At 35.3% G+C, this 23551-nt stretch overlaps 1 protein-coding gene across 2 annotated transcripts in view; it reads left to right on the plus strand.

Moving 5' to 3' along the window:
* The first annotated feature begins 5306 nt into the window (after positions 1–5306).
* Positions 5307–23551, plus strand: part of tmem120b (transmembrane protein 120B) — a 37405-nt gene continuing 19160 nt past the window's right edge. Inside the window, exons 1-6 of one of the 2 annotated variants that reach the window (XM_061926944.1) lie at positions 5307–5464; positions 16166–16284; positions 17701–17817; positions 23100–23159; positions 23231–23326; positions 23395–23484. In XM_061926944.1, the coding sequence (XP_061782928.1) occupies positions 5402–5464; positions 16166–16284; positions 17701–17817; positions 23100–23159; positions 23231–23326; positions 23395–23484 (545 nt within the window). In that variant the 5' untranslated portion in view covers positions 5307–5401. Of the gene's footprint in view, positions 5465–5964; positions 6223–16165; positions 16285–17700; positions 17818–23099; positions 23160–23230; positions 23327–23394; positions 23485–23551 lie in introns of those variants that run through there. The other variant, XM_061926945.2, reaches the window with a different exon arrangement.

Genomic DNA, 23551 nt, shown 5'->3' on the forward strand with positions numbered 1-23551 from the left:
ATATATATTTATATAGTTATGAATATGGCTGTGTGATTTTTTTTTTTGTGTCAAACTATTACTATTTATTGTATGTTTTTTAGGCAAATTTCAGGAATAAAGAAATTGTAAACAATATTTAAGATGTGTCAATAGAATGAAATTGCATCATTCAACACAAATACCTTGAAAATAGATTAAAAACAGAATGGCACAAAAAGCCCCCATGAGGAACTCCTAAAATATATAGATTTATTTAGTTATAAATATGACTGTGTGATTATTTTTTTGTCAAACTATTACTATTTATTGTATGTTTTTTAGGCAAATTTCAGGAATAAAGAAATTGTAAAAGATGTTTAAGATGTGTCAATAGAATGAAATTGCAACACAAATGCCTTGAAAATAAATGAAAAACATTCATACAAAAAAAGGCCCTATGAGAAACTCCTAAAATATATATATTTATATAGTTATGAATATGGCTGTGTGATTTTTTTTGTTGTCAAACTATTACTATTTATTGTATGTTTTTTAGGCAAATTTCAGGAATAAAGAAATTGTAAACAAAATTTAAGATGTGTCAATAGAATGAAATTGCACCATTCAACACAAATACCTTGAAAATAAATTAAAAACAGAATGGCACAAAAAGCCCCCATGAGGAACTCCTAAAATATATATATTTATTTAGTTATAAATATGACTGTGTGATTATTTTTTTGTCAAACTAATACTATTTATTGTATGTTTTTTTAGGCAAATTTCAGGAATAAAGAAATTGTAAAAGATGTTTAAGATGTGTCAATAGAATGAAATTGCAACACAAATGCCTTGAAAATAAATAAAAAACATAAGCGGATGGATGGATGGCAAAAAAGGCCCTCTGAGAAACTCCTAAAATATATATATTTATATAGTTATGAATATGGCTGTGTGATTTTTTTTTGTTGTCAAACTATTACTATTTATTGTATGTTTTTTAGGCAAATTTCAGGAATAAAGAAATTGTAAGAGGCCACGGGGAAGACCCAGGACACGTTGGGAAGACTATGTCTCCCGGCTGGCCTGGGAACGCCTCGGGATCCACCGGGAGGAGCTGGACGAAGTGGCTGGGGAGAGGGAAGTCTGGGCTTCCCTGCTTAGGCTGCTGCCCCCGCGACCCGACCTCGGATAAGCGGAAGAAGATGGATGGATGGATGGATGGAAATTGTAAACAATATTTAAGATGTGTCGATAGAATGAAATTGCACCATTCAACACAAATACCTTGAAAATAAATTAAAAACAGAATGGCATAAAAAGCCCCCATGAGGAACTCCTAAAATATATAGATTTATTTAGTTATAAATATGACTGTCTGATTATTTTTTTGTCAAACTATTACTATTTATTGTATGTTTTTTTAGGCAAATTTCAGGAATAAAGAAATTGTAAAAGATGTTTAAGATGTGTCAATAGAATGAAATTGCAACACAAATGCCTTGAAAATAAATAAAAAACATAAACGGATGGTAGGATGACAAAAAAAGGTCCTATGAGAAACTCCTAAAATATATATATTTATATAGTTATGAATATGGCTGTGTGATTTTTTTTTTTGTCAAACTATTACTATTTATTGTATGTTTTTTAGGCAAATTTCAGGAATAAAGAAATTGTAAACAATATTTAAGATGTGTCAATAGAATGAAATTGCATCATTCAACACAAATACCTTGAAAATAAATTAAAAACAGAATGGCACAAAAGCCCCCATGAGGAACTCCTAAAATATATAGATTTATTTAGTTATAAATATGACTGTCTGATTATTTTTTTGTCAAACTATTACTATTTATTGTATGTTTTTTTAGGCAAATTTCAGGAATAAAGAAATTGTAAAAGATGTTTAAGATGTGTCAATAGAATGAAATTGCAACACAAATGCCTTGAAAATAAATAAAAAACATAAGCAGATGGATGGATGGCAAAAAAAGGCCCTATGAGAAACTCCTAAAATATATATATTTATATAGTTATGAATATGGCTGTGTGATTATTTTTTTTGTCAAACAATTACTATTTATTGTATGTTTTTTAGGCAAATTTCAGGAATAAAGAAATTGTAAACAAAATTTAAGATGTGTCAATAGAATGAAATTGCATCATTCAACACAAATACCTTGAAAATAGATTAAAAACAGAATGACACAAAAAAAAAAACATGAGGAACTCCTAAAATATATAGATTTATTTAGTTATAAATATGACTGTCTGATTTTTTTTTTTGTCAAACTATTACTATTTATTGTATGTTTTTTTAGGCAAATTTCAGGAATAAAGAAATTGTAAAAGTGTCATGTCTGTGTAATCATGTTTTGTTTTAAGTCATGTTTTGTTTAGTTATAGGACTCTTTAGTTTCTGTCTTTTCACTCCCTTGTCTTGTTTCCATGATTACCCCATTAGTTTCACCTGTTCCACGTTTGGACTCATTGTGCACTCTTGATTGTCACCATAGCAACCCATTAGTTTTCACCTGTCACGTCACGCACCTGTTTCACGTCTTGAGTCACGCACCTGTTTTCGTTAATCATGTCTGTAGTATTTAAGTTCAGTGTTTTTCAGTTTGTCTTTCTGACGACCTCTCCACATTTATGCTTCTGTACACTCTTCATCCTCTAAGATCCTGCTTCATGTCCCTTGTCATAGTAAGTTTTTGTTCCATGTTTATAGTCTTTTTGTTTTTCATAGTTTGTTCTCCGCCACTGTGCGTGCTTTTCATTTGTACTTTTTTGCTATAGTCTTTTGGTTTCATAGTTTATTCTCCGCCTCTGTGCGCGCTTTTTGTTTGATCCTTTTTTTTTGTATTTATAGTCTTTAAATAAAAAATGTACTTACATTCCCGTCTCGCCCGAGCCAACTTTCCGTTGCATCCCGGAAAAGCAAACACCCAAGACCAAGTCATGACAAAAAGATGTTTAAGGTGTGTCAATAGAATGAAATTGCAACACAAATGCCTTGAAAATAAATAAAAAACATAAACGGATGGTAGGATGACAAAAAAAGGTCCTATGAGAAACTCCTAAAATATATATATTTATATAGTTATGAATATGGCTGTGTGATTTTTTTTTTGGTCAAACTATTACTATTTATTGTATGTTTTTTAGGCAAATTTCAGGAATAAAGAAATTGTAAACAATATTTAAGATGTGTCAATAGAATGAAATTGCATCATTCAACACAAATACCTTGAAAATAAATTAAAAACAGAATGGCACAAAAAGCCCCCATGAGGAACTCCTAAAATATATAGATTTATTTAGTTATAAATATGACTGTCTGATTATTTTTTTGTAAAACTATTACTATTTATTGTATGTTTTTTTAGGCAAATTTCAGGAATAAAGAAATTGTAAAAGATGTTTAAGATGTGTCAATAGAATGAAATTGCAGCACAAATGCCTTGAAAATAAATAAAAAACATAAACGGATGGTAGGATGACAAAAAAAAGGCCCTATGAGAAACTCCTAAAATATATATATTTATATAGTTATGAATATGGCTGTGTGATTTTTTTTGTCAAACTATTACTATTTATTGTATGTTTTTTAGGCAAATTTCAGGAATAAAGAAATTGTAAACAAAATGTAAGATGTGTCAATAGAATGAAATTGCATCATTCAACACAAATACCTTGAAAATAGATTAAAAACAGAATGACACAAAAAAAAAAACATGAGGAACTCCTAAAATATATAGATTTATTTAGTTATAAATATGACTGTCTGATTATTTTTTTTGTCAAACTATTACTATTTATTGTATGTTTTTTTAGGCAAATTTCAGGAATAAAGAAATTGTAAAAGTGTCATGTCTGTGTAATCATGTTTTGTTTTAAGTCATGTTTTGTTTAGTTATAGGACTCTTTAGTTTCTGTCTTTTCACTCCCTTGTCTTGTTTCCATGATTACCCCATTAGTTTCACCTGTTCCACATTTGGACCCATTGTGCACTCTTGATTGTCACCATAGCAACCCATTAGTTTTCACCTGTCACGTCACGCACCTGTTTCACGTCTTGAGTCACGCACCTGTTTTTGTTAATCATGTCTGTAGTATTTAAGTTCAGTGTTTTTCAGTTTGTCTTTCTGACGACCTCTCCACATTTATGCTTCTGTACACTCTTCATCCTCTAAGATCCTGCTTCATGTCCCTTGTCATAGTAAGTTTTTGTTCCATGTTTATAGTCTTTTTGTTTTTCATAGTTTGTTCTCCGCCACTGTGCGTGCTTTTCATTTGTACTTTTTTTGCTATAGTCTTTTGGTTTCATAGTTTATTCTCCGCCTCTGTGCGCGCTTTTTGTTTGATCCTTTTTTTTTTTGTATTTATAGTCTTTAAATAAAAAATGTACTTACATTCCCGTCTCGCCCGAGCCAACTTTCCGTTGCATCCCGGAAAAGCAAACACCCAAGACCAAGTCATGACAAAAAGATGTTTAAGATGTGTCAATAGAATGAAATTGCAACACAAATGCCTTGAAAATAAATAAAAAAAACATGGCAAAAAAAGGCCCTATGAGAAACTCCTAAAATATATATATTTATATAGTTATGAATATGGCTGTGTGAGTATTTTTTTTGTCAAACTATTACTATTTATTGTATGTTTTTTAGGCAAATTTCAGGAATAAAGAAGTTGTAAACAAAATTTAAGATGTGTCAATAGAATGAAATTGCATCATTCAACACAAATACCTTGAAAATAAATTAAAAACAGAATGGCACAAAAAGCCCCCATGAGGAACTCTTAAAATATATAGATTTATTTAGTTATAAATATGACTGTCTGATTATTTTTTTGTCAAACTATTACTATTTATTGTATGTTTTTTTAGGCAAATTTCAGGAATAAAGAAATTGTAAACAGTGCTTAAGACGTGTTTTCTTAAATGAAAAATGTCAATAGAATGAAAGTGCATTTATATATTCATTCAACACAAATGAAAATAAATACAAAACATAATGGCACAAAAGGCCCCCATGAGGAACTCCTAAAATATATAGATTTATATAGTTATGGCATGGGAACGCCTCGGGATCCCCCGGGAAGAGCTGGACAATGTGGCTGGGGAGAGGAAAGTCTGGGCTTCCCTGCTTAGGCTGCTGCCCCCGCGACCCGACCTCGGATAAGCGGAAGAAGATGGATTTTTTTTGTCTTGCTATTTTTTTCCAGCCCATAAATGTTTTCCATGCATTTCCAGGTAGTCTAGAAGTAATTCCTGCGACACTTGTAGTTTTAAGAGCGTATAGACGCTGTGCGCATGCGCATTGCAACCCAATTAAAGTGCGGCTGAGTGGACGGTCATCCTGTGCGAGCTTTTTTTTTTTTTTTTTTTTTTGCAGGCTCCTCCGTCCTTCCTCGCTGAACCTGCACAACGATGTCCATAGCCAAGTTCCAGGCGGAGTGGGAAGCCCTCGACGAGGAATATCAACAATTGCAAGTAAGACACATAATGTGGAAAAAGATGACTTCGGCGGGGTGTTAAATTAAAGTCGCTACGTCGTCGCGGCGGATGTCACTTCACTGACAGTGGAAGAACCGGATCTCCCTGCTTACGTTCATTCTTATCATGACAATCAAACCCAAGCGCAATAGTGAGCAACTTTTAGGGAAGTTTTAAATAGAATTGTATTGGAAATGGACCTAATATTTCACCGGATGTTTATGCACTTCACGGTGTGTTCGCGGGGTTGACGTTAGCAGCAGGTTCCCCGCACAGCTAGTGTGTTTCGCGGCTGCACCGGCTAACCACAACGTGCGACATATCTCGCAATAAACGATAGTATTTAATCTCGTGTGGATATTACATTTTTATACACATTTTGTCCTTGCCGTTTCTCCCCAGGATGAAATGATTCCAGGGTCCTTGAATGCATCATAGCTAGCTCAGGTTAGCAAGCGAGTTGGCAAACAGTCTTTCCATGCTACCCACACAAAACAACGCTGGCCGGGTTTAAAAGGTGGTCGTGTGGCATTGGGGCACAGTTGTTCCCGCTCCTCATGTTCGACGCGACAATAAGGTCAACATTTTTAAAAAATCTAGAGCTGACCCGTTGGGAATTTTTCATGGCTGAACTGTACCAGGGATAGCTCATTTATGGGGAGTCATATTATTAGGCACACCTGCTTGAGCTGCATCTAATATTAAATGTGTCTTCTCAAAAGATGACTTTTCGTGGACACCGACACATTTTCACAGTAAGTAGAATTAATTTGTCTTTTTTCTTTTCTTTCCGCTACAAATGTACATACAGTTCTGTCTATTGCAGTGGTACCACTTCAGAAAAGACGTGACTCGCCAAGCACCACTATAATGACTAACATTAAAATACAGTAGCATAGTAGGTCTAAGTATATTTACTAAAAACGAGGTAAATGTTTTATTTAACCATCTTTTTTTTTTTAAAATATTTTTGGCCATTGTAACATTACACAGTTTGAACAGTAAGACCATACTTGCCAACCTTGAGACCTCTGATTTCGGGGGGTGGGGGCGTGGTCGGGGGCGTGGTTAAGAGGGGAGGAGTATATTGACAGTTAGAATTGACCAAGTCAAGTATTTCATACACACACACATATATATATATATATATATATATATATATACACAGGTAAAAGCCAGTAAATTAGAATATTTTTGAAAAACTTGATTTATTTCAGTAATTGCATTCAAAAGGTGTAACTTGTACATTATATTTATTCATTGCACACAGACTGATGCATTCAAATGTTTATTTCATTTAATTTTGATGATTTGAAGTGGCAACAAATGAAAATCCAAAATTCCGTGTGTCACAAAATTAGAATATTACTTAAGGCTAATACAAAAAAGGGATTTTTAGAAATGTTGGCCAACTGAAAAGTATGAAAATGAAAAATATGAGCATGTACAATACTCAATACTTGGTTGGAGCTCCTTTTGCCTCAATTACTGCGTTAATGCGGCGTGGCATGGAGTCGATGAGTTTCTGGCACTGCTCAGGTGTTATGAGAGCCCAGGTTGCTCTGATAGTGGCCTTCAACTCTTCTGCGTTTTTGGGTCTGGCATTCTGCATCTTCCTTTTCACAATACCCCACAGATTTTCTATGGGGCTAAGGTCAGGGGAGTTGGTGGGCCAATTTAGAACAGAAATACCATGGTCCGTAAACCAGGCACGGGTAGATTTTGCGCTGTGTGCAGGCGCCAAGTCCTGTTGGAACTTGAAATCTCCATCTCCATAGAGCAGGTCAGCAGCAGGAAGCATGAAGTGCTCTAAAACTTGCTGGTAGACGGCTGCGTTGACCCTGGATCTCAGGAAACAGAGTGGACCGACACCAGCAGATGACATGGCACCCCAAACCATCACCCAACCATGCAAATTTTGCATTTCCTTTGGAAATCGAGGTCCCAGAGTCTGGAGGAAGACAGGAGAGGCACAGGATCCACGTTGCCTGAAGTCTAGTGTAAAGTTTCCACCATCAGTGATGGTTTGGGGTGCCATGTCATCTGCTGGTGTCGGTCCACTCTGTTTCCTGAGATCCAGGGTCAACGCAGCCGTCTACCAGCAAGTTTTAGAGCACTTCATGCTTCCTGCTGCTGACCTGCTCTATGGAGATGGAGATTTCAAGTTCCAACAGGACTTGGCGCCTGCACACAGCGCAAAATCTACCCGTGCCTGGTTTACGGACCATGGTATTTCTGTTCTAAATTGGCCCGCCAACTCCCCTGACCTTAGCCCCATAGAAAATCTGTGGGGTATTGTGAAAAGGAAGATGCAGAATGCCAGACCCAAAAACGCAGAAGAGTTGAAGGCCACTATCAGAGCAACCTGGGCTCTCATAACACCTGAGCAGTGCCAGAAACTCATCGACTCCATGCCACGCCGCATTAACGCAGTAATTGAGGCAAAAGGAGCTCCAACCAAGTATTGAGTATTGTACATGCTCATATTTTTCATTTTCATACTTTTCAGTTGGCCAACATTTCTAAAAATCCCTTTTTTGTATTAGCCTTAAGTAATATTCTAATTTTGTGACACACGGAATTTTGGATTTTCATTTCAAATCATCAAAATTAAAAGAAATAAACATTTGAATGCATCAGTCTGTGTGCAATGAATAAATATAATGTACAAGTTACACCTTTTGAATGCAATTACTGAAATAAATCAAGTTTTTCAAAATATTCTAATTTACTGGCTTTTACCTGTGTGTGTGTGTGTGTGTGTGTGTGTGTGTGTGTGTGTGTGTGTGTGTGTGTGTGTGTGTGTGTGTGTGTGTGTGTGTGTGTGTGTGTGTGTGTGTGTGTGTGTGTGTGTGTGTGTGTGTGTGTGTGTGTGTGTGTGTGTGTGTGTGTGTGTGTGTGTGTGTGTGTGTGTGTGTGTGTGTGTGTGTGTGTGTGTGTGTGTGTATATATACATCCTGAAAATATGCAAACAAAACTGTGTTTAGATAATTGATACTTCAAACTTGCATAAATAGATATTAAGGAATATAACATAACTTGGCTTCTGAGAGCTTCAAAATGTAATGAATAAAATGCTAAAGTTGTTGATAAACAAGCAATTATTTTAATAATTAAATATGGTAATTTTAAATGAATTATTATGATAATTTAAAATCAATTATTTCAAATATGTTTATTTTAATGTATAATTCTATGGCTGGATCTAATAAGGAGTCACGAAAAAATACAAATAAAAATACAATTAATTTTGATGTTTGTAGCAAAATAAAAAAAAAAAGATTTAGTTTTTTTTTTTTTTAATTAATAAATATATTTATTTTTAGGTAAAATAAACATAATAATACAATTTACTGTATCTCTAGTCTGGATGATTTAGTTCTTGTCACCCTGTTATCCTCCCGTCGTGAAAAAAGGCTGTCCTCACTCAGGTCCGCATGGAGCTGGAGGGGGCGTGGCCTCCAGCTCCGGCTGAAAATCGGGAGATTTTCGGGAGAATATTTGTCCCGGGAGGTTTTCGGGAGAGGCGCTGAATTTCGGGAGTCTCCCGGAAAATTCGGGAGGGTTGGCAAGTATGAGTAAGACTGTTGGAATATTTAAGTGATTCTTTGGTGACCCACTAGATCAGAGCTGGCTTTTTTGCCGATATTCCGATATTATCGAACTCTTAATTACCGATTCTGATACCAACCGATACCGATATATACAGTCGTGGAATTACCGTATTTTCCGCACTATAAGGCGCACCCAAAAACCTCCAATTTTGTCAAAAGCTGACAGTGCGCCTTATAATCCGGTGCGCCTTATATATGGACCAATATTTTAATTTTTTTATTTATCTCCTTCATTGATGTACATCTTTGATCGATAAACACTTATACCTCAATTATTCAATTATACATTTACACACCAATGCCTGAGAAGGAGCAGGATGAAGAAAAATCGTATATTTTCCTGCCCTCTTCAACATAATACGTAGTCTTACTTAATGGATATCATATAAACCAACAATTACATCCAAATATAATAAAAACAAACAAAAAAAAACACAACAAGTGCAAAACTTCATGAAGTACAAACCGAACAAAAAAAAAACAAAAAAATAATAATATAAAAAATAATATACACCTCACGGGATGATACAAATACAAAACTAGGCAAAAAATAAGTAAAATAAATATAAAGCAAAATGTAAACACTTATGGATGTCCATATGATCTTATTGTTCTGTCTTTATGTATTTTTTTCAATTGGAATATATTTTTACAGTCTTTTATCTCATTGTAAAGAGAATTCCATATATGGACCAATATTGAGCCTCCAACAGGTAAAATAATAAAACAGCTGTTTATTCATTTTGGGAGTGAACAGAGTTGTCAGAACGCTGGTTTGTAATCTATTAATAAAGTTTGACTGACCTATCTGACTGTTTTGTTGACATTCCCTTTAGCGCAGCTCCATCTAATGGATGCATAGGTGCGCCTTATAATCGGGTGCGCCTTATATATAAACAAAGTTTTGAAATATGCCATTCATTGAAGGTGCGCCTTATAATATGGTGTGCCTTATAGTGCGGAAAATACGGTAACACAATTTTTGCCTAATTTTGTTGTGATGCCCCGCTGGATGCATTAAGCCAGTGGTTCTCAAATGGGGGTACGCGTACCCCTGGGGGTACTTGAAGGTATGCCATGGGGTACGTGAGTTTTTTTTTAAATACCGGTATTCTAAAAATAGCAACAATTCAAAAATCCTTTATAAATATAAATAAAAACCTATCTTTTTTTCCAAATAGTTCAAGAAAGACCACTACAAATGAGCAATATTTTGCACTTATACAATTTAATAAATCAGAAACTGATGACATAGTGCTGTATTTTACTTCTTTATCTCTTTTTTTTCAACCAAAAATGCTTTGCTCTGATTAGGGGGTACTTGAATTAAAAAAAAAAATTCACAAGAGTACATCACTGAAAAAAGGTTGAGAACCACTGCATTAAGCAATGTAACTTTACCATGAATTGATTAACGTAGACCCCGACTTAAACACGTTGAAAAACGTATTCGGGTGTTACCATTGAGTGGTCAATTGTACGGAAAATGTACTGTACTGTGCAATCTACTAATACAAGTTTCAATCAATCAATCAATCAGGAACAAGGTTTTCCAAAAATAAGAGAACAACTTCAACTCCAGTTATGAAAAAAAAAAAATGCCAACATGGCACTGCCATATTTATTATTGAAGTCACAAAGTGCATTATTTTTTTTAACATGTCTCAAAACAGCTTGGAATTTGGGACATACTCTCCCTGAGATAATCCTGATACCCATTACAACTATGGGAAATACTATACTTTGACTTTCACAAAGTGCATTATTTTATTTTTATTTTAAACATGCCTCAAAACAGCTACAAAAACTATGAAGGCACACAGCTTCAGTCCAGAGTATAGTGCCTACGTCCGTGTTTTACCGGATATGTACCGCTCCGTACAGCGGCGTTTCAAAAAGTCATTCATTTTACTTTTTGAAACCAATACCGATAATTTCCGATATTACATTTTGAAGCATTTATCGGCCGATATTATCGGACGTCTCTAATTTTGACACATTGAAAGAAAGAATATAATGTGTATAAATTGTATATACACATTAAGCTGTAAAAAGCCACTGTACAGTATGTGTATTTGGGACTTTTTTTTCCTCAGGAACACTAATACCAAAAGTCACAATGTCCGATAAAATTCTAAAAACATTATGACAGACCACCTCAAAATAATTGAATGGAATTTTACAGGGTTTTTTTTTACTGAATGGGACACCCAAAATGGGCATGAAAATAAAGAAAGCGGGATTTACAATATTAACTATGACCAATAAAACACTGAATATTAACAACATATGAACATCGCAAAGGGTAATAAACACCTACAATATGACGTTATCCCTTTTTATGCAGAAATTGATCACATGAGAGAAAGAATGTGGCCGGGGGGGGCAATATGTATGTGTGTATAAATTATATATACACATTTATCTGTAAAAATCTACTGTACAGTATGTGTATTTTGGTCTTTCTTTTTTTAGGAACACTAATACCAAAAGTCACAATGTCCGATAGAATTTAAAAAAAGTCATGACAGACCACCTCAAAAAACGTAATGGAATTTTACAGTTTTTTACTGAATGGAACACCCAAAATGGGCATTAAAATAAAGAAAATAGGATTTACAATATTAACTATGAACAATAAAACACTGAATATTAACAACATATGAACGTCGCTCCTCTTTTACTTCTCAGACCAGCTCCTCGATAGACATCTTTTACAATCAAGCAAAACAAAAATGTAACAAACAGCAAAATATGAACGTAAAGGGTAATAAACACCTACAATATGACGTTATTCCTAAATTGATCACATGAGAGAAAAAATATGGCCGGGGAGGGGCCAATGTGTATGTGTGTGTAAATTATATATACACATTGATCTGTAAAAATCTACTGTACAGTATGTGTGTTTTGGTCTTTCTTTTTTTAGGAACACTAATACCAAAAGTCACAATGTCCGATAGAATTCTAAAAACGTTATGACAGACTACCTCAAAAAAACAGAATGGAATTTTACAGTTTTTTACTGAATTGGACACCCAAAATGGGCATGAAAATAAAGAAAGTGGGATTTACAATATTAACTATGACCAATAAAACACTGAATATTAACAACATATGAACGTCGCTCCTTTTTTACTTCTTAAACCAGCTCCTCGATAGACATCTTTTACAATCAAGCAAAACAAAAATGTAACAAACAGCAAAATATGAACGTAAAGGGTAATAAACACCTACAATATGACGTTATTCCTAAATTGATCACATGAGAGAAAAAATATGGCCGGGGAGGGGCCAATGTGTATGTGTGTATAAATTATATATACACATTGATCTGTAAAAATCTACTGTACAGTATGTGTGTTTTAGTCTTTCTTTTTTTAGGAACACTAATACCAAAAGTCACAATGTCCGATAGAATTTTAAAATAGTCATGACAGACTACCTCAAAAAACGTAATGGAATTTTACAGTTTTTTACTGAATGGAACACCCAAAATGGGCATTAAAATAAAGAAAATAGGATTTACAATATTAACTATGCCCAATAAAACACTGAATATTAACAACATATGAACGTCGCTCCTCTTTTACTTCTCAGACCAGCTCCTAGATAGACATCTTTTACAATCCAGCAAAACAAAAAAGTAACAAACAGCAAAATATGAACGTAAAGGGTAATAAACACCTACAATATGACGTTATTCCTAAATTGATCACATGAGAGAAAAAATATGGCCGGGGAGGGGCCAATGTGTATGTGTGTATAAATTATATATACACATTAAGCTGTAAAAAACTACTGTACAGTATGTGTGTTTTGGTCTTTCTTTTTCTAGGAACACTAATACCAAAAGTCACAATGTCCGATAGAATTCTAAAAACGTTATGACAGACTACCTCAAAAAAACAGAATGGAATTTTACAGTTTTTTACTGAATTGGACACCCAAAATGGGCATTAAAATAAAGAAAGTGGGATTTACAATATTAACTATGCCCAATAAAACACTGAATATTAACAACATATGAACGTCGCTCCTCTTTTACTTCTCAGACCAGCTCCTAGATAGACATCTTTTACAATCAAGCAAAACAAAAATGTAACAAACCGCAAAATATGAACGCAAAGGGTAATAAACACCTACAATATGACGTTATCCCTTTTATGCAGAAATTGATCACATGAGAGAAAAAATATGGCCGGGGGGGGGCAATATGTATGTGTGTATAAATTTTATATACACATTTATCTGTAAAAATCCACTGTACAATATGTGTGTTTTGGTCTTTCTTTTTTTAGGAACACTAATACCAAAAGTCACAATGTCCGATAGAATTCTAAAAACGTTATGACAGACTACCTCAAAAAAACAGAATGGAATTTTACAGTTTTTTACTGAATGGAACACCCAAAATGGGCATTAAAATAAAGAAAATAGGATTTACAATATTAACTATGCCCAATAAAACACTGAATATTAACAACATATGAACATCGCAAAGGGTAATAAACACCTACAATATGACGTTATCCCTTTTTATGCAGAAATTGATCACATGAGAGAAAGAATGTGGCTGGGGGGGGGCAATATGTATGTGTGTATAAATTATATATACACATTTATCTGTAAAAATCTACTGTACAGTATGTGTGTTTTGGTCTTTCTTTTTTTTAGGAACACTAATACCAAAAGTCACAATGTCCGATAGAATTAAAAAAAAGTCATGACAGACCACCTCAAAAAAACGTAGTGGAATTTTACAGTTTTTTACTGAATGGAACACCCAAAATGGGCATTAAAATAAAGAAAATAGGATTTACAATATTAACTATGAACAATAAAACACTGAATATTAACAACATATGAACGTCGCTCCTCTTTTACTTCTCAGACCAGCTCCTAGATATTTCACAATCAAGCAAAACACAACAAAAATGTAACAGACAGCAAAATATGAATGCAAAGTGTAATAAACACCTACAATATGATATATTATCACTTTTGTGCAGAAATTTGTTGTAAAAAATTAGCTTTCGCATCTGTTCCTGACACACGCGTTTCGGGCTTGCTGCTCCGAAAATAAACCCCGCCCACTCTGCTTTGTTCCTGGTCTGAGCTGCTGTGACGTAGATTACCGTAATAACTCCTACAACACCCAAAAGCGCAGATTTCATCCATTGTAATACATTCTATAGTTCAAGACTTTCTGTCCTTTGAAAACGGCACTGCACATTGTAATGGCGGCTACAGTTTTGATGTTAAAGGTCTAAAAAAATTATGTAGAACATCCGGCGGGTCGGATTGAAAATCTTAATAGGCCGCATGTGGCCCGCGGGCCGTATTTTGCCCAGGTCTGCACTAGATAGAGCCTGCATACCACTAGTGCAGGGGTCAACAACCCGCGGCTCCGGAGCCGCATGCGGCTCTTTGATCACTCTGATGCGGCTCAGCAGCTTACTTACTACAATCTGTATTAACAGCGTGCCAGCCCAACACTTGTTATACAATGTACATCTTTAGCTTGCACACGTGCGTGACAGCAAGGCATACTTGGTCAACAGCCACACAGGTTACACTGACGGTGGTCATATAAAACAACTTTAACACTCTTACTAATAACGCGCCACACTTTGAACCAAAACCAAACAAGAATGACAAACACATATCGGGAGAACATCTGCACCTTAACACAACATAAACACAACAGAACAAACACCCAGAATCCCATGCAGCCCTGACTCTTCCGGGCTACATTATACACCCCTGCTACCACCAAACTCGGCCCCCACCCCAACCTTGCTCCCTCTGTGCTCGGTTGAGGTGGGTGGGGTTTGGTAGCGGGGGTGTATAATGTAGCCCGGAAGAGTTAGGGCTGCATGGGATTCTGGGTATTTGTCCTGTTGTGTTTATGTTGTGTTACGGTGCAGATGTTCTCCCGAAATGTGTTTGTAATTCTTGTTTGGTGTCTAAAAACTTTACATTTACAAAATTTTACTGTAAAATAGTTTTTTTTTTGTTTTTTTTACATTTTACAGTAAATGGGGAAAATGGTACCACTGTTTTTTTGAGGGGGGGGGTTTACGGAAAAAGATGGCAGCTTAGTTGCCAAAATTTTACTATAAAATTTACATAGGTTTTTACAACATTATATTGTTAATAGAAAAACAGTACAAGTTCTTTTTTCTTTCTGGCAACTTAGCTGCCAGTTTTTCTACCGTAAAAAGCAAATGTACCGTCTTTCCAGTTACAGTAATACACTGTTAAAAACAACCGTAGATTTTACAGTAAAAATATGGCAGCTCAGTCAACAAAATTTTAACGCAAAAAACAGTAGTAGTTTTTTTTATCAATTAACAGTAATATGCTGTAAAAAACAACGTAAAATGTATTGTCATTTTTATTAATTTGATGGGTAGTTTGCTGTAAAGTTAAATATTTGTATTTAGACAAAAACATGTTTGGAAAGTATGATAATATACTGTATTTTTTGTTGCAATATTGGATACTATTAAAGTATAATGTAGCCCGGAAGAGTTAGGGCTGCATGGGATTCTGGGTATTTGTCCTGTTGTGTTTATGTTGTGTTACGGTGCAGATGTTCTCCCGAAATGTTTGTCATTCTTGTTTGGTGTGGGTTCACAGTGTGGCGCATATTAGTAAGAGTGTTAAAGTTTTTTTTTTATACCGCCACCGTCAGTGTAACCTGTGTGGTTGTTGAGCAAGTATGCCTTGTTGTCACATACAAGAGCAAGCGAAAGCTCCATACAACGTGCAGCTAATCAGGCACGCTGGTTGTAGTGGGTGCTATATGCTGTACCATCACGGCACGCATGACGCTGTCAGCCATCAAATTCCATATTAAGGTATGGGCAGCGTGTCTGAGACCCCTGGTTTATACATAGCACAAAGCAAAAAAGATACCTACTATGCAGTGTTATTTCATTTTAAATTTCAAAAAAATTTTGTGGCTCCCATTGTTATCCTTAATTTGTGAAACTGGTCAAAATGGCTCTTTGACTGGTAACTGCACTAGTGTCATAGTCGGAAAATCACTGGTCTATTGTGTTTTTACATTTTCCAGGAAACTCACAAACTCTACAGGCAGAAACTTGAAGAGTTGACCAATCTTCAGACGACGTGCAGCAATGCCATCAGCAAACAGAGAAAATGTCTCAAAGACCTTCAGCGCAGTTTGAGCAGGTACATTTAGTATTCTTTAAGTATACCGAGCGCAGAGGTGGGTAGTAACGCGCTACATTTACTCCGTTACATCTACTTGAGTAACTTTTGGGATAAATTGTACTTCTAAGAGTAGTTTTAATGCAACATACTTTTACTTTTACTTGAGTATATTTATAGAGAAGAAACGCTACTTTTACTCCGCTACTTTTATCTACATTCAGCTCGCTACTCGCTACTAATTTTTATCGATCTGTTAATGCACGCTTTGTTTGTTTTGGTCTGTCAGACAGACCTTCATAGTGCCTGCGTTTCAACAAATACAGTCACTGGTGACGTTCACTCCGTTCCACCAATCAGATGCAGTCACTGGTGACGTTGGACCAATCAAACAGAGCCAGGGGTCACATGACCTGACATAAACAAGTTGAAAAACTTATTGGGGTGTTACCATTTAGTGGTCAATTGTACGGAATATGTACGGTACTGTGCAAACTACTAATAAAAGTTCCAATCAATCAATCAAAAGTGTGAAGGAAAGAAGACCATTTTTAATTTTAACCGTACACCCCGTCAAAAGCCTAAAGACTGACTGCACAGTTCCTGTCTTCACAATAAAAGTGCCGCTCCATCGCGCCTGCGCTTTCAAAATAAGAGTCTCCGAAAGCCTGCGCAAACAAGCTAGCAAGCTACGGAGTTTGCCGCCAATGTATTTCTTGTAAAGTGTATAAAAACGAATATGGAAGCTGGACATATAAGATGCCAAAAACCAACCACTTTCATGTGGTATTAGACAGAAAGGAGGAACTTTTTTTCTCCTCCATTTGAAAACGTGGACGTGTGTCATCACTACTGTCTGATTACAATCAATGCAAGTCATCAGAATCAGGTAATACACCAACTTATATTCTTGTCTTCATGAAAGAAAGGAATCTATATGTGTTAAACATGCATGTATATTCATTAAAACACTATTAACATGTAAACAAAAACGGCAAAAAAAATAAATATAAATTATATACTGTACATATCAATGTATGTGTATATATATATATATATATATATATATATATATATATATATGTATATATATATATATATATATATATATATGTATATGTATGTGTGTGTATATATGTGTGTGTGTGTGTGTGTATATATGTATATATATATATATGATATGTGTGTATATGTTACTCATCAGTTACTCAGTACTTGAGTAGTTTTTTTACAACATACTTTTTACTTTTACTCAAGTAAATATTTGGGTGACTACTCCTTACTTTTACTTGAGTAATAAATCTCTAAAGTAACAGTACTCTTACTTGAGTACAATTTCTGGCTACTCTACCCACCTCTGACCGAGCGTAAGTATGTGAGCGTGTGACCTTTTGCGAAACATGCACGGACGCAGACCAATTTGTTTTTGTGCCAAAGGTGCGCGCAAGCCCGCGACGAAAACCAGATGCAAGTCATAACGGACATCCAAGCGCAAATCAAGGAGAAGGAGAATGTGTTCTTCGACATGGAGGCCTATTTACCAAAGAAAAATGGGTCAGTATTGTACTTTTTTTAAACACATGCAAAATGACTCATGTTACCGTGCAGATTCTGCATCCAAGTGGACCGTAATGTAATGTAATGAAATCTTAAATATGCACTGCGACCTGATGTCATGACACTGGGACCCAAATTCAGCATCTGTTTACACAGGGTGTTGAAACTGGATCACATACGCAAGAACCTTGGTTTGACATTGCATGACGTCTTCTGTCCCAGTACACACATTTCATGTTTAGTCCCAGTCGTATGCACTTTGACTTATTTGTGTTTTTCCCATTATAAATAAGACTTATTGGTTTGGATTATCATTACTTTATTATTTTTAGTATTGGACTTAAGTATCAGACTGGAAATCTACCGTATGAACTACAAACCCCGTTTCCATATGAGTTGGGAAATTGTGTTAGATGTAAATATAAACGGAATACAATGATTTGCAAATCCTTTTCAACCCATATTCAGTTGAATGCACTACAAAGACAACATATTTGATGTTCAAACTGATAAATTTTTTTTTTTTTTTGCAAATAATAATTATCTTAGAATTTTATGGCTGCAACACGTGCCAAAGTAGTTGGGAAAGGGCATGTTCACTACTGTGTTACATGGCCTTTCCTTTTAACAACACTCAGTAAATGTTTGGGAACTGAGGAGACACATTTTTTAAGCTTCTCATTCTTGCTTGATGTACAGCTTAAGTTGTTCAACAGTCCGGGGGTCTCCGTTGGCTTCATAATGCGCCACACATTTTCAATGGGAGACAGGTCTGGACTACAGGCAGGCCAGTCTAGTACCCGCACTCTTTTACTATGAAGCCATGTTGATGTAACACGTGGCTTGGCATTGTCTTGCTGAAAACAAGCCTGTAAATGTGTGTTAGTCATGTATGATGTCTTTTTGTTATTTTTTTTTATTTTTTATTCTTTTTTGTGTGATGTGTAATGTCTAGTGTTTAAATGTACGGCAGTGACAATGAATTTCCCCAAGGGGACCAATAAATCTAATCTAATCTAAAAAAAAAAATAAGCAGGGGCGTCCATGGTAATGTTGCTTGGATGGCAACATATGTTGCTCCAAAACCTGTATGTACCTTTCAGCATTAATGGCGCCTTCACAGATGTGTAAGTTTCCCATGTCTTGGGCACTAATACACCCCCATACCATCACAGATGCTGGCTTTTCAACTTTGCGCCTATAATAATCCGGATGGTTCTTTTCCTCTTTGGTCCGGAGGACACGACGTCCACAGTTTCCAAAAACAATTTGAAATGTGGACTCGTCAGACCACAGAACACTTTTCCACTTTGTATCAGTCCATCTTAGATGAGCTCAGGCCCAGCAAAGCCGACGGCGTTTCTGGGTGTTGTTGATAAACGGTTTTCGCCTTGCATAGGAGAGTTTTAACTTGCACTTACAGATGTAGCAACCAACTGTAGTTACTGACAGTGGGTTTCTGAAGTGTTCCTGAGCCCATGTGGTGATATCCTTTACACTCTGATGTCGCTTGTTGTTGCAGTACAGCCTGAGGGATCGAAGGTCACGGGCTTAGCTGCTTACGTGCAGTGATTTCTCCAGATTCTCTGAACCCTTTGATGATATTACGGACCGTAGATGGGGAACTCCCTACATTTCTTGCAATAGCTGGTTGAGAAAGGTTTTTCTTAAACTGTTCAACAATTTGCTCACGCATTTGTTGACAAAGTGGTGACCCTCGGCCCATCCTTGTTTGTGAATGACTGAGCATTTCATGGAATCTACTTTTATACCCAATCATGGCACCCACCTGTTCCCAATTTGCCTGTTCACCTGTGGGATGTTCCAAATTAGTGTTTGATGCGCATTCCTCAACTTTATCAGTATTTATTGCCACCTTTCCCAACTTCTTTGCCACGTGTTGCTGGCATAAAATTCTAAAGTTAATGATTATTTGCAAAAAAAAAAAATGTTTATCAGTTTGAACATTAAATATGTTGTCTTTGTAGCATATTCAACTGAATATGGGTTGAAAATTATTTGCAAATCATTGTATTCCGTTTATATTTACATCTAACACAATTTCCCAACTCATATGGAAACGGGGTTTGTATATAGACTTAGACTTAGACTTCCTTTTTATTGTCATTGTCAAGAATATAGTCCATAATGTTCTAAATTAAGGGATGTGAAACTGGTTTTCATTGATGGCAGTTATGACTGTCATCAGAGGGCCGCTTGTAACAGTGAATAATGTATGAATTTGCCTCTGGATTTCATTATTAATTATATAAATTGTTTTAAGTAGACTGTCGATTTCACAGTAAAAACTTTACATTTACAAAATTTTACTGTAAAATAGTGTTTTTTTTTATTTTTACAACATTTTACAGTAAATGGGAAAACGGTACCACTGTTTTTTTTTAGGGGGGGGGGGGTTTACGGAAAAAGATGGCAGCTTAGTTGCCAAAATTTTACTATAAAATTTACATAGGTTTTTACAACATTATATTGTTAATAGAAAAACAGTACAAGTTCTTTTTTTCTTTCTGGCAACTTAGCTGCCAGTTTTTCTACCGTAAAAACAAATGTACCGTCTTTCCAGTTACAGTAATACACCGTTAAAAACAACCGTAGATTTTACAGTAAAAATATGGCAGCTCAGTCAACAGAATTTTAACGCAAAAAACAGTAGTAGTTTTTTTTTATCAATTAACAGTAATATGCTGTAAAGAACAACGTAAGATTTATTGTCATTGTTATTAATTTGATGGGTAGTTTGCTGTAAAGTTAAATATTTGTATTTAGACCAAAACATGTTTGGAAAGTATGATAATATACTGTAATTTCTGTTGCAATATTGGATACTATTAAAGTTTAAAAGGTATGCAATTTCAAGCAGTACATATATTTTTCTGTCTAAATGGAAAAAAATCAATTACATTTTGTGAGAAAATATTAACTTTATTGACACCTGTGGTCTAAATTGACATTTGCATGTTTTTTTTAATTATTCACATAAACTGGATGTATTTCTACGGAGCCCCTAAAGGGTCATGGGGGAAGAAATTGTTTTTTATTAAAAAAAAAAAATTTTTTAAATTATTTTTTATTTTTTAAGAGATCTCATGCGCACGAGATACATGTCAAAAAATAAATTATTAATCTTTAAAAAAAAAAGTTTTTATAACTTTATAAAAAGTTTCTCGTGCGCACAAGATACATGTCTAAAAAAAAAAAAGTAATAATTATAAAAAATAAAATTTCTCCCATGTCCCTTTAGGGGCTCCGTATATTTCAACTGATGTTTTTTTGTTTTTTTTAAAGAGCAATATACTGTTTATTTGACTTTAATTCACTTTTTAAAAAAATACATGAGTATCTTTCCATAAATTAAATTGGAAAATCATTTTGAATAATACCTCACCATTATTAAAAAAGATTAAGTAAAATCCTTGTAAGAACATTTTAATTAAAAAAATATTTTTGCCCATGTTTGGTTCTGTGGGACTATGTATTGTTTTGTTTTTAATGTAATACATTTGATACATTTTTAATTCTGATTTCCAGATTATACAGTACAAGCCAAAAGTTTGGACACACCTTCTCATTCAATGGGTTTTCTTTATTTTCATGACTATTTACATTGTAGATTGTCACTGAAGGCATCAAAACTATGAATGAACACATGTGGAGTTATGTACTTAACAAAAAAAGGTGAAATAACTGAAAACATGTTTTTATATTCTAGTTTCTTCAAAAATAGCCACCCTTTGCTCTGATTACTGCTTTGCACACTCTTGGCATTCTTTCGATGAACTTCAAGCACACCTGTGAAGTGAAAACCATTTCAGGCGACTACCTCTTGAAGCTCATCGAGAGAATGCCAAGAGTGTGCGAAAAAGTAATCATAGCAAAGGGTGGCTATTTTGAAGAAACTAGAATTTAAAACATGTTTTCAGTTATTTCACCTTTTGTTAAGTACATAAGTCCACATGTGTTCATTCATAGTTGTGATGCCTTCAGTGACAATCTACAATGTAAATAGTCAAGAAAATAAAGAAAAACTCATTGAATGAGAAGGTGTGTCCAAACTTTTGGCCTGTACTGTATATTTTTTCAATTTCTTGGATATACATTTTGGAAAAAAAGTTGTCAAATGTTTTGGTTAGGTTTATTATTGTCATTAGAGATGTCCAATAATGGCTTTTTTGCCGATAGTCCGATATTGTCCAACTCTTAATTACCGATTCCGATATCAACCGATACCTATATATACACAGTCATGGAATTAACACATTATTATGCCTCATTTTGTTGTGATGCCCCGCTGGATGCATTAAACAATGTAACAAGGTTTTCCAAAATAAATCAACTCAAGTTATGGTAAAAAAAAATGCCAACATGGCACTGCCATATTTATTATTGAAGTCACAAAGTGCATTATTTTTTTTAACATGCCTCAAAACAGCAGCTTGGAATTTGGGACATGCTCTCCCTGAGAGACCATGAGGAGGTTGAGGTGGGCGAGGTTGAGGTGGGGGTGGGGGGTAGCGGGGGGTGTATATTGTAGCGTCCCGGAAGAGTTAGTGCTGCAAGGGGTTCTGGGTATTTGTTCTGTTGTGTTTATGTTGTGTTACGGTGCGGATGTTCTCCCGGAATGTGTTTGCCATTCTTGTTTGGTGTGGGTTCACAGTGTGGCGCATATTTGTAACAGTGTTAAAGTTGTTTATACGGCCACCCTCAGTGTGACCTGTATGGCTGTTGACCAAGTATGAATCGCATTCACTTGTGTATGTGAAAAGCCGTAGATATTATGTGATAGGGCCAGCACGCAAAGGCAGTGCCTTTAAGGTTTATTGGCGCTCTGTACTTCTCCCTACGTGCGTGTACACAGCGACATTTTAAAAAGTCATACATTTTACTTTTTGAAACCGATACCGATAATTTCCGATATTACATTTTAAAGCATTTATCGGCCGATAATATCGGCAGTCCGATATTATCGGACATTGTCATGATAATTGTCCTCATATGTACATACAGTGAAGAAAATTAAGTTTTTCAAACTCTGCATATTTAGTGCAACAACAGTACTAAGTCAATACAACAATGATCTCAACAAATAATAATACATGTTAAAATATAGTACATTTAATTTTTTTTTAAAATTCAAAAATAATGAAGTAAAATTGAGTGACGAGGTCTTTTTGAAGACAACTTTGAAGGTTGTGACTGTGCCACATCAGGAGTAACGAAAAGTTGCACTTACCAACAGGAAGTTGTATTCTGTCTTCCAGGCTGTATCTGAACCTGGTGCTGGGCAATGTCAACGTGACTCTTCTTAGCAACCAGGCCAAGTATGAGCGTCCGTCATCGTTGTCTTCCTGTCCCGGCCACCCTCACCTCGTCCTGTGTGTCATCCACACAGGTTCGCTTACAAGGACGAGTATGAAAAGTTCAAGCTGTACATGACCATCATCCTCATGTTTGGCGCCATCACCTGCCTCTTCTTCCTCAACTATCGGTGAGGACCACGTCGCCGCCACATTGACTGTTTACAACTTTCCTTATTCACGTTGTCGTATCGTTTAGCGTGACGGATGAAATCTTCAACTTCTTGCTGGTGTGGTATTATTGTACATTAACTATAAGGGAAAGCATCCTCATGACCAACGGCTCCAGGTGAGAAGAATGTCGCAAATCAGATCCACGTGTAATAATCCACATCTAATCCAGATTTGTTTGTTTC

The sequence above is a fragment of the Nerophis lumbriciformis genome, linkage group LG32, assembly GCF_033978685.3.
Source record: "Nerophis lumbriciformis linkage group LG32, RoL_Nlum_v2.1, whole genome shotgun sequence".
Taxonomy (NCBI): Eukaryota; Metazoa; Chordata; class Actinopteri; order Syngnathiformes; family Syngnathidae; genus Nerophis; species Nerophis lumbriciformis.